This window comes from Tamandua tetradactyla, chromosome 10, assembly GCF_023851605.1.
Source record: "Tamandua tetradactyla isolate mTamTet1 chromosome 10, mTamTet1.pri, whole genome shotgun sequence".
Classification (NCBI taxonomy): domain Eukaryota; kingdom Metazoa; phylum Chordata; class Mammalia; order Pilosa; family Myrmecophagidae; genus Tamandua; species Tamandua tetradactyla.
The window spans coordinates 11,818,246-11,830,730 of record NC_135336.1 but is presented as its reverse complement, the minus strand read 5'-3'; the positions used below and the strand labels follow the sequence as shown (position 1 = coordinate 11,830,730).

Sequence of the window (12,485 nt, the reverse complement as noted above, 5' to 3'; positions counted from 1 at the left end):
CATCAGGCCTCGCACATTTGATGCTGCCTCGAGTAGGTATGCAGAACCTAGGAAACTAAGAAATCGAGATTGTTTTCAAGGTACCAGAACAACTCTTACAGTTCCAAATACTGCCCACCACTTCTTACAGAATCCAAGCAGTGAGGGTCAGTTTGACTGATTTTCTGGACTAAATTGAATAGTCGTATATGCCCCAAGCTGTTTCATGTAAATGCAGACATCTTTCTAGATAAAGTGATTTAATTAACAGATTTTTCCTATATACTCCTATATTTGGTGTCATATTGTTACCTCTTCATTCACTATCAAATTGAGGCTGATCATGATCGTGATTGAAAATTTCCAGTTGGAATTCAGCAAAGCTTGGCCAGTTAACTCTGTCAGTCTTATCCATCACCGCCTCTTTATTTTTACCCCAAACTCAACCTAATTTATTTAGTCACTGTTTTCACAATCACCCTGAGTTTGTTGATTCACTTCTGTGAGCCTGTCTCCATCTCTTTAAATCCCCTGTACCTTCAAGGCTAAATAACATTGAGTAGTTATTTTAATATACTAATTTCCGTTCAGTTCTCTAATATGCCTCCCCACCCCACCCCCTGCTATTTGTGTGCATTTCCGCATTCTCTTTCTTAGCCTGGAGCTCCTTGTGGGCAGGAGTTTAGTGTTTGTTTCTTGGATTTGTCACGGAACTGAGCACGCTTGGCCCTCTATTTATTGAATAATTAGGCTCATGTTTATAGAGTAAACAAAGTAATGCCCGGACACATACGAACCTTTGAATATTGGTTAGCAAAAGAGAAACTGAGGTTTGAATAGAGAAGAGGGAACATCAATAATAGAATAAAAGTAATGCACTATTAGTTAAACTAGGTTAAAGGGCTAATAAATATCTTATGAACCTGTACCCATTATCAAAAGAATCCAACCTATTCTTCCTCTCCTAAATCTATATATGGGCGAATCCTTTATTCAGGTCAGGAAGTTTTCTTAACTGTTCTCCCCAGCATGCAGCAATTTATAGCTTTAGCCCTAATCAAGGCATTTTTCTTCCAGAGAACAGCAAACTCTTCTAATCCAGAACTTTCTAACAAAAATACAGCATAAACTATATATGTGATTTTAAATTTTCTTATCATCACATTTTAAAAGTAAAACAAACATGATATAAATCTGAATAACATACTGAACCCACTATATCTAAAATATTATCATTTTCATATGTAATCAATATAAAACGTAATTGAAATATTTTATTCTTTATTTCTGTACGAAGTATTTCAAATTCTGTGTGTATTTTACACTTTAGCACATCTCAATTAGATCTAGCTACATTTTAAGTATTCAATGGCTGCTACATTGGACAATGGAGATCTAGAGTACTTGCTAGTCTCTTCTATTCTCTCCCCAATCTTACACCCACCTCTTTCTTAACATAGTCCTAAGATTAATATTTTTGAATACTGGAGAATTTTTGACTTGTTCCAGCCAAACCTCTGCCTTTTATAGTCACTTCTTTGTTTATAACTTGCACTCAGTGCATTAATTTTCATTATCATTGTTGGATGACATTATGGATATTTAGAAGAGTTAAGGCCAGGTTAGCCCTCAAATAACATGTGGATACAACGTAAATATTGTCTGATTTAAGGCCATCAATTGTACCATGTTTGTTGATGAATTACAGCTTTTCTGCTTTTGTTAAGAACTTCTGACTAAGACTTTGAAACTATACATTCTCTTCCTGGCTCCGCCACTACTGACGATCTGACTTTAGGGAAGTCACTGAGTTGCTTTTATGTTTTTAATGTAGTGATAATAATTCCCGGCCTACTTTATTCATAAGATTATTATAATGATCAAACGAGTTAATGAAACTAAAATGGCTCTGAAAACTCTGAAATAGATTTATTTAAGGGATTATTGTGTAATATATATACATATTATGGCAATTTTGGTTTATATTTTGAACTTATAACCCACTTTATAGGAACATTATGCCTTCCATTTTCTTCTTCTATTTCATTTTATTGTATACCACTCAGAAGAGTATAGAATACAAAATTAAGTCCAGTTATTAAAGAGAAGCATTCTATATTTTGCTTGCAAGTGGATAATGTTTTTTAATTACATTTTAATTCTAAAATTTGACTGAGATTCATATCCCTTGATTTTTTTCATCCTAGTTTAGGCAGTATTACTGAAATCTCATAGCCTGTTAATACCAATGAAAATTAAAGCCCGAGAAGTTAAAATTAAGCCATTGGTTTGACAGAAACTTTGTTCCCTTTTTTATTTCTGTACAATTCATGGGATGACTTTAGTTTGCTTTCTTGAAACACCCAGTGCTTTCTGTTAACAGGAATACAGAAATTCAAATTCCTGACTGATTTATTGGGTGGAGAGAGACTATTCCTTTTCAGTGAACTGGGAAACCCACCTATTGTTCTTCATTTTCCACCTAAGATATGAACCACAATTTTTCAGTATACTGAATTTTATCATTCCACTTAATGAAGAATATCTGGAAGTGAGTGAGTTGTCATAGGAGAAGAGCAAGTTGTACAGCTTGCTATGGCAATTGTCAGTTATATTCTCTTTGGAACACTGCAAATTTTCAAATGAAAACCTCTCTGTGGACTTGTTACCTGGTTTCCCAGAGACGCTCAGTGGGGTTAAGTTGTTTGAAAAGTTCTCTGCAGCAGTAATTATAATGGTAATATTTTGCATTATCACAACTATTTTACATGCAAATGAGAACTAGCAAAGAAGATAAAGGTAAGAAACGAATGTGTTGGGCAGAATCTGTACCATAAGAAATTAAAAGAAACTGCAAGTCTGTGAAACTCAATCATATTATAAAAGATGTGTTCTTTAATGGAAATTTGAAAGTAACAATTCTTCAATTACCTCAAAGTTGAAGTTTAAGAAATTTTGGAGTCAAAATATATTCTGGTATTTTTAGAAAAGATTCTTTTTTTGATCCTTTGAGTGTCTGATATAATAGTCTGCAGTGGGGTCTGTAGGTTTGCATAGGTGACGAGGTGACAGAGCTGGGCAAACTGCTTTATAGCATCATATGAATAGCTATCCAACTGAATCACTCATTATTTTTTCTGAGTTTCCCTGTGCATTAAGCAATTATACATAAAGGACTCTATTTTGCACATGTAAGCATACGCTTATACTTTGAAGATTTTCACCCTTTCTATATAACTGTAATATCAAGAGATGTTCCAAAAGCCATTAGACGCTTGGAACATCTGGATTCCAATAAGATCTTCCAAAATGATCTTCTGTCTTTTGTAAAAACAAAAGAAACTTGTATTAGCTATTGGAGCCATCTGTAAGTTACAGGAGCAAACTTTATTTGAGCGAATTTCCTCTGAATGCTCTGCTATTTAGGTCCAAAGCATCTAATCCTTTAGGAGCCATGTGCTATAATAATTGAAATATCTTAAAATCTTATTCAAAATATTTATAATGATTTTGCATAATGCCCTTAACATACATATTTAGTTATATGTTTTGTGCTTCTCAAAGTGTGATCTGGGTTTCAGCAGCATCAGCATCAACATCACCTGGAAGCATATTAAAATTCTGAATCTTGGGCGGGTCACGGTGGCTCAGCAGGCAGCATTCTTGCCTGTCATGCCAGAGACCCGGGTTCAATTCCTGGTGCCTGCCCATAAAAAAAAAAAAAAAAAAAAAAAAAAAAATTCAGAATCTCAGGCCCTCTACAGCCCTTCTGAATCAGAATATGCATTTTAACAATATCCCTAGGCAATTCAAATGCACATTAATGCTTAAGAAGTTTTATTACTGAGTAAGTTGGGAAACAAACTAAGATTCTTAGTCTGAGAATCTTACCCATATCTTAACTCTGTTAGTTTAGTTTTCCATTTATCATCCAAAACAATTTATCACTATATTCTCTGAAATTGTTACCCAAATTTCTCACAAGGAGGTCAGCTCCTTCATATTCATAAAATCTTCAGGTGCTCATTATATGCCAAGAATTCAATCCTTATGAAAATGTCATTTTCTTAGTTATGGAAATGTGTGCAAGTTGACCAAGCTAGTAAGTGGCTGAGCCAAAACATGGACCCAAACAGTGTGATTCTGAAACTGGTGCTTTTAACTGCCTCTCAAAATCTGCTCGGTCATAGTCATGCTCAGATCTCAATACCAGGACAGAGTCTAAAGGAGGAAGGTATTTGTTGTTGGCAATAACATTCAGATTATCAAACCATTATACTGATAAGTCAATAGACAGAGGTACTTAACTGTTTGTTCCTAAGTCAAAGATGAGAAATACCTCTTGATATTTAAGTGACGTATTTCATATGTTCTTATACATGTGTGCATGTCTATCTCACAATAGAATAATGAAGTTGCATTAATGTGTTCAATATGTTGATAGATCCTATCTTAAAAGGAGAAATATGAATGGGGAACATTGTTCTTTCTAAGCGATAACGGAGGAACAGTTGTGATAATTCACAGGTGACTGAGCTTTAGAGCCAGACAGAATAATAGAGGGGAAAAAGAACTGTTTATATAGATGTGAACTGGAATCTCATGGTTGCATAATCACATTCCTCATTGGCAAATATCCAAGAAGCCATGCACTGTGTTTGTTCCTTCAGCTGATGGAAATCTGAAGTAATTGGGAAATTCCTTTGTCATTTTCCCTCTACTCGCTTCCTCTCTTCTGTTATCATTTCTTATATAGGATACCCTTAAAATTGAAAATAAGTATTTCAAGGTGACACAACAATGTCATATTTCTTATAGTGAGATAAAGATTAGGAATAGGTAAATAAAGATTTTTTTTTCCTACCCAGATTAGATTTCAGATTAAGAACTGAAAATCAAAGAGCTATTCTCCTTTAAATGTGATTCCTCCACTGTATCCTCTAACTGAATGGAAACCCTGTTATAAGGGTTGAGAGACTGCAAGAACCAAGCCTTATCTATGTGAAAACAGAAAGCAATCATATGGCTTCATTTCAAGAAGACTTAAAAGTTTGTGACTGATAGAACTGTAAGAGAACCATGTGTACCTAATGCATATATTATCAAGTTAGAATCATTTTACAGCAGGGAAAAGATCTAGGGCTGAGAGTGAGGAATGTTGTAAAATCAAATTTGAGAAATGTATTGAGGCCAAATCATTTGCCCACTATCATAATAAGTAATTGTTGTGATTTTGCTTTCCAGTGTGTATGTACAGAGAGCCATCGCTACATGAAATTGGAGAAAAACAAGGGCGTTCAAGGAAAAGTTCTGGAACACCAACCATGAATGGAGGCAAAGTTGTGAATCAAGATTCAACATAGCTGAGAATTCTTCTCTACTACCTTCTCTCATCCCTTTCCTTTCTCTCCCCTCCCCTCTACCCATTCCCTTCCAATAAATCTACCCAAGGAGAGGAGAATAAAATGGCAATGCAGGACCTAGTGGCTAAGATTTGGCACTCAAAATCATCCTATGTGTAGGACAAGAAAATCGAACCAAAGCTTGCCTGTTGCAATGTGGTGAAAAACGCATATGCACAAAAATTAGCACACATAAAAACAAAGGAAAACTAAATCAGAACTCGACAATCATTTTAAGGTAAACCACTGTGTTATTAATAGAAGGCTAATTGTAACAAAGACATTACTATAATAAAGATGAAATAAAGTTAATACCTTAAAGAAAAGGCTGTGAAAATTAGACTTACAAATTGATGTAATATCCTAAATAGCTTGAATTCTGGATAATGCTGTGATGTATGACTTTGTTTTGATTTTGCAGTTTCTTTCAGTATCTACACATTGACACATAATTACATCTATTTCTAGGATTTGTCTTTAGCCATGAAGTTGAACGTGTATGAATTATGGACTCTTCTAATGCCTGTAAGGTATAGAGCCAGGAACCAATTAACACAAAAAGAAATGTTTTAAAAATCATTATGACACTATTATTTAAATTGTTTTACACAAAAGGATAGTCTTGTGTTGAATCTTATGGTATTAATACGCTGATGCCATTCATTCATAAAAAGAGTTTCAGATCCTGCTGGGAGAATATATTTTTATCAAAAGTTTGATCCAGGATCTCATTTTTTTAGTCATTAGGAAAAAAGTTCTTGCCCTAGAACTGAAGAAACTTTGGAGAATTCTTTATCATTACCATGTCCAAGCAGTAAGTTAGAAGTTACTTACGCTTACCATTTGGTCAGATTTTTGGCTTGTGAACACTTTTGAGAGTGTAGGTACATATATATTTGTGTTAGGGAGTTTTGTACCATCCCTTGCAGCAGGAAAGAAGAAAGGGGGGTTTTACATAAGGTGATAAGTTCTAGCAACTTGATAAAAGCAAACTGTATTTGCTTTGTACCTTACCAGAGGTTTATGTATATAGCATTTTCCAAACTCTGCCAAGAAATTGGGAGGCATGGCTGTGAAATTTCTAACTTACTCTCTTACGAAGTCAGTGTTTTTTGTTTGTTTGTTTTGTTTTATTTTGTTTTGCTGTATATCCTCATTAATAAGTCTGATTAACATTGAGTCTGTCTCCTAGAACACAGAAGTTTACTAGTAATGCTGAATTTTCTAGGGGTATAAACAATATGTAATTAACAGCTATGGCTCCAATAGACAGAGCTGTTGATTGGCTTAAGACAGTGAAAAAGAACTCAGTATAAGAGCAGGCAAGTGAACAGTTAGGAAAATATTGGGGAAGAAATGAACATTATACAAATGACTTGGCAAAAGCAGATTAATTTAGTCCTACAAATTAGGAATGGTGTAAAGATGCCCAAATTTAAAAATGAAACAAACAGAATGTTAAAAATGTATGCAGATTTATGGATATTATCAATGAGAAGACTTAGCATGTAACTTCTCCTATAGTTCTCCTGTCCAGCATGTACTGTTCCAAATATGATTCCCTAAACTATATACACTTTGCAGAAGCCTAGGTCCTCACCTCAGTGACCTTGTCATTGGTTGCTGTATTCTTTCAAGGTCAACATAGTTTCCCTCACTCTACACACTCATTATTCTTCAACAGTGGTTTGTGACCTTCACCAAGTATCTTATTCATGTTATCAGAGGTTAACTGAAAGTGAAATGGAGGAATTTGCCTAATTAGTTGCCAAGAACAAAAATTATGCATCTAGGCAAGGCTTCTGAACACAGTTGCCAGAGATATACTTGGAAACTAACGAATAAAGACATTAATATTTGTTAAGGGAATGTTGCCCTTCCAGGAAAATAATACCCTTTTGAAAAATACAAACCTGGACATATTCCTCCTTGTCACTCTTGATTCAAATAGATTATAAATGCACCTGTCATTTCCCAGTACCAAACACATTTCAAGAACAAAGCTTTATTTTCTTCAAAAAAAAGAGCCTTTTACCAAATGGATCACGGGCTCTTTTAACAGGGAATGACTTGAAGTTTTGCAGGGGATACACATGCACACACATACATGCACAAATTCAACAGGAACACAATAGACAGTTTCACAGAATGTTGTACATACATTACATTGATGAATATTTAATCCAGTCAATTATGAAAAATATGATAGAAATATAAATCTTCAAGCAAAATTTTCCCTCTATTTTCAGTGGCTGTCCATCACGTATCATCTAGACTTACATTCGTCTCCTTTCTGATAGCAGTTAAGAAGCAGAGTTCTAATCAACAATTTGTATGTTTTTTCTCCATATCACATTAAGTAAATGCTCATCACAGTAAAATGTTTTGGAAATTAGCTCTTATTTCCGATTCATTTTCGAGAATGAACTAGAAACTTCATATTTCTTCTACACATTGATCTGACAAAAATTGTGATTCAGTGTACAGGGTAAACATTTGCTTAACCATTGCTTACGTTTTCTTTTCATTTTTTTTTTTTGCTTTTGTTTTTGTTAGAGATGAAGGTTTCTTGGGAAAACTGGTCAAAAAATCAGAAAATTAAGTTGCTGATTTTTTAATTTTTTTTTTTTCCTGGGCAGGCACCGGGAATCGAACCCGGGTTTCTGGCATGGTTGGCAAGAATTCTGCCTGCTGAGCCACCGGGACCCACCTGCTTACTCTTTTAAGTCATAAAACTGTAATTGAAAAAGTCAGTATTCACTAAGTTTTTAAAAATGTTAATATAAAGATCTAATCCCATTTCCTCTAAAAATAGAAGCCAGTTTAAATGTTTTGGTTTCCAGTTTTCATCCCAGTAAAATAATTCCCTAATTTTAATTCTCTAATGTCATATCCATTTCTGGGTCTCCAATTCATGCATTGCTTGTTTTCCTATAAGTCAACTATGGCTTTTTTTTTTAATGCATTGGAATATTCTGAGGAAAAAATACAGCCTTTAGTAAAGCTTTGCAATTGGCTATGTAGATGTAAGTCAAGATGTGTTTATTCTAAGAGTCCTTATTATAACATGCTTCAAAATCAATTGGCTTAAGAATGAAAACAAAACTTTTGAGAGTCCTGCAAAATAGTTTTCTGATCATTAGACCTTGAATTTTAAGCTAAAAGTTTGAGGTTTAGAAACAAATGGTGCTGAAGTTCTATTTGCTAATTCAATGAGCTAATTCTATTTGCTTCAGGAAACTGAAGGACAGTACGCCAACCAATTCTTGTTCACAATAATAGTTTGGGCTTTGAATTTTTTTTTGTATGCTGTATGTCAGGGTTACATTTTGTTCTTTTCCATGTAAGTATCCCCTTATTGTAGCAGCATTTGTTGAATTTTTGTTTGTTTGTTTGCTTGTTTGGTTTGTTTGTTTTGGTTCTTCTGCATGGCAGGTGAGAATTCATCCACTGAACTGCCCTTGCACCCCGGGGCTTTGAATTTTACTTATCAGTTTCATAGCATATTTTGGCCACTGTGGATTGGCACACTAAAGAGAAAAGTTGATACAAAATGATGCTTTATGGGGCCTCATTCTAATCCAGTAACTTGTTTAGAAGAACTCATCTATTTAAGAAGATAGCAACATTTTAGATCCGTGGTCCTTTGGTGCCACTAGCAAGTGATAAAGGTTTAAGACAAGATTCAAGGATGAAGGATGGCTTAATTTTGTATAGTGAAAGTCTGAAGGGCCTAATCTGAGATCACTGATTTCTTGGTGAAGAAGTATGACTATATCAACAGTAATTTTTTTTTAATATAGACCCAGAAACAGCAAATCCACTATCCCACTCTCATGGCTTAGTCTACAAGGCCTTGCACTGAGAAAGTTTTCCATGACGTTGCTTAATTTCATCTGCACAAGGTGAAACACATTCAAACATAAACACTTCCTGCTCATTTTAATACCATAAAAGGCTGAGGTTATTTCTCTGTCAGAAAATTGTAAATAGCATTTTTTAAAATCAGAATCACATTTAAAACAGTGGATTGTTCTACGAATATATATGTGTATATATACATATGCTTCTGAAATAAGGATATATTATATAGAGTTTTTATTTGACTTGTGGTCTTTAGCCGTAGGTAATTAAAAAAATCAAGAGATTTGAATGCAAAACTTTATATATAAATGTATATTTCTAGTGATGGTACAAAATGCCACTTTATAATAAAAAAGAAACAGGTGGGAACAAAAATTGAAGCACATGCTCCTTCGGAAATCCAGTGATTCTTAATCCCGTCTATGATACAGAGATAATTATTTTTTTATTTTTTATTTCTATAGTTCTCTTAAAAAGCTATACTTCCAAATACAGATTCCATGATAAGTCATATTAGATTGCAAATCTATAGTTGAGGGTAGGAAAAAGATGCCAAATGCCTCTCCATGTTTTTCAGGATGTTTTCCCTAGAGCTCATGTTTTAAATTCAATATTTAAAATATTTAAATTAATTGAAAAATGCTGATGTTCAGAGATGATATATTGAGTTAAGTAACAACTGGAAGCAAAACAATATTTATCATTACAATAATAGCATTAAAATAATGTTATGAAAAAGATTGCATCATTATGTTTTATTAGTTTAAAAGAATGAGTTTATGTATATTTTGCTCCATGCACAAATCCAAAGGCAGTGGCATTCATTTTACTCAAAATTGTTTAAAAAGCCCAAAATATTCTCCCACGAATAGAATTGGTATTAGCTACAAGGTTCAATGTTATAATCTTAAGAAACTGACACTGAAATGTTTAATAAACATGCTGTATGAGAAATTGAACAAAGTAATGTTTCATTTTGCATTAAAGCACAGATTATTCAAATCATTGTTTTTTGAGATCAGATTTGTAAAATGTTTATACATCACAACCTTCCTGAAGTGAAAAGCTATTAAAATCTCAAGATGCTCATGCATGTAGACAAAATACTTGCACTTTTTTTTTTTAACTTTAAACTTCTTTGGGAAATCTTTTTTTAGTGTGTCTATCCTATTATATGTTGCTCGGAGAGGTGGTATGTTTTATAAAAAAGATGAAAGGTGGATTTATGAATGGGGATTAGTCAAATTATTTTATTGAACAGTACTGTGAAAGGTAAAAATTACTTTGTAATCATGAAGCTGCTTGAACAAGATAAATATCTCATTTTCAATAAACCTGGTATCTTGCTTTTCCAGGATTAAGAAATTGAGCATATTCACACATTCTTTTATTCATAATTTACTAACTAAGGACTGGGTTAAATTTATAGATTTCATAAACTAAGCCACAGTCTTAAAAAATCCAAGAAAGACAAATAAATAAATAATGTCATATCTAAGGGTATGTGTTGCAATAGGTGGGTAACATTTTCTAAAGCATTGATGATGTGACAATGAAGACTAGGGAAGAAGAGATTGAAAGGAGAATAAATATTTACTAAGTGAAAAGAGAGAAACAACAAGGGGTCCCTCAAATAAAAGAAACAGTTTATTTATAAGATGTGAAGACATACAAAACACTATTTATTGGGAAATGTGCATTAAATGATATAAGGAAAGAATATCCAGAGGGAAGGGTGAATTGAGTTGAAATTAATAAAAAGGAAAAGTTATTCAAAGTGTTGTCAATTCACTCTTCAGATTTGTTTGGGTCTCTGTATCTGTTAGGTTGCTTCTGGTTGCTCATAATAGAATTCCCAACCCATAATAGCACTTCATCTAGAGGTTCACAATATCACCATTTAAGGCTTAATTTGTCTGTTATTATCTTAGCTTGGCCACTTACATCAGTAATGACTTCCCTCTTGGAATTTATTTAAAAGTTGCAGACACTGCATTTTTATTTTCTCTTAGAAGTCCCCAGAAAATATTTCCTCATTGCCCTAGTTTGAGTCACATATTCATGTTTTAGTGTATCACTGTCAGAAATCTGAGGTGTGTGGACTAGTTTAAGTTGAGCAAGACCTTTTCCTAGACCTCCAGGTTGGATGGTCTTCCCCAAATATACATGTCCACATGGGTGAAGAGTAAATATCTGAATGAAATTCAGAGTACTTTTTTCAAGAAGAAATGGAAATGAATACTGAGTAGCAAAAGAAAGAAAAAAAATGCAGATCTGTATTACCTGTTAATAAAAGTGTTTCCAGTTAGGGTCATCAAATCTCCTAAAAAACTAGCAGAGAAATGTAAATATTGATGGAGTAAAGCTACTGACATAAACCATGGGGACAAATACAGGCATTGAAAATTCAATACCTCAAGCATTATCTGAATGCCTGCTATATACAAGGTGCTGTTTGGGTCACTGAGGAAGAGGTCAACACCTGGTATTATAAAAAAAAAGAATGGTTCATTTAACAAATAACTCAATATAGCTGGTATGTCCAGTGATTTTAGATGACTTTACAGAAGGGGTTAGAGAATACAGCTTGGCTATTCTAGATCAGAAATGGATGCCATATTTACTTTTTCATACCCATAAAATGTCTGCTTGGATTAAACCATTACAAAATGCTTCTCTACATGTCATCCAAGCAATCACTTCAGGACTGAACCTCAGCTCTACACAGGACTTCAAAATCACATGACACAGCCGTATGTGCTATTCTTAAATCTCTTCTATTGAATACAGATTTATTTGAATGCTTTGGATGATGGTAAATATATTACCACCTATTTTAGTTTGTAGGTTGCCAGAATGCAATATACCAGAATCAGAATTGCTTTTAAAAAAGGAAATGTATTAAGTTGCAAGGTTACAGTTCGAAGGCCACGAAAATGTCCAAATTAGGCATCTAGGAAAAGATACCTGAACTCAAGGAACACTGATGATGTTTGGGGTTTCTCGCTTAGCGGGAAAGGCACATGGAAATGTCTGTTAGCTTTCTCTTTAGGCTTCTTCAGTGGTTTCCCTTGGGCTCTGTCTGTTCTCTTGGCTCTGTTGGTTCTGGTGGCTCTTGTGGCTCTGAGGCTTTTTCCAAAATGGTTCCCTCTTAAAGGGCTCCAGTAAGCAACCCCACCTTGAATGGGTGACGACTTCTCCATGGAAACCATCTAATCAAAAGTTACCATCCACAATTGG

General features: G+C 34.1%; 1 protein-coding gene across 7 annotated transcripts in view; it reads left to right on the top strand.

Moving 5' to 3' along the window:
* Positions 1–11,001, top strand: part of FGF12 (fibroblast growth factor 12) — a 621,973-nt gene extending 610,972 nt beyond the window's left edge. For all 7 annotated transcript variants that reach the window (XM_077117887.1, XM_077117886.1, XM_077117888.1 and 4 more), the window contains one exon: positions 5,224–11,001. In XM_077117887.1, the coding sequence (XP_076974002.1) occupies positions 5,224–5,342 (119 nt within the window). In that variant the 3' untranslated portion in view covers positions 5,343–11,001. The remainder of the gene's footprint in view (positions 1–5,223) is intronic.
* The last annotated feature ends 1,484 nt before the right edge of the window (positions 11,002–12,485 follow it).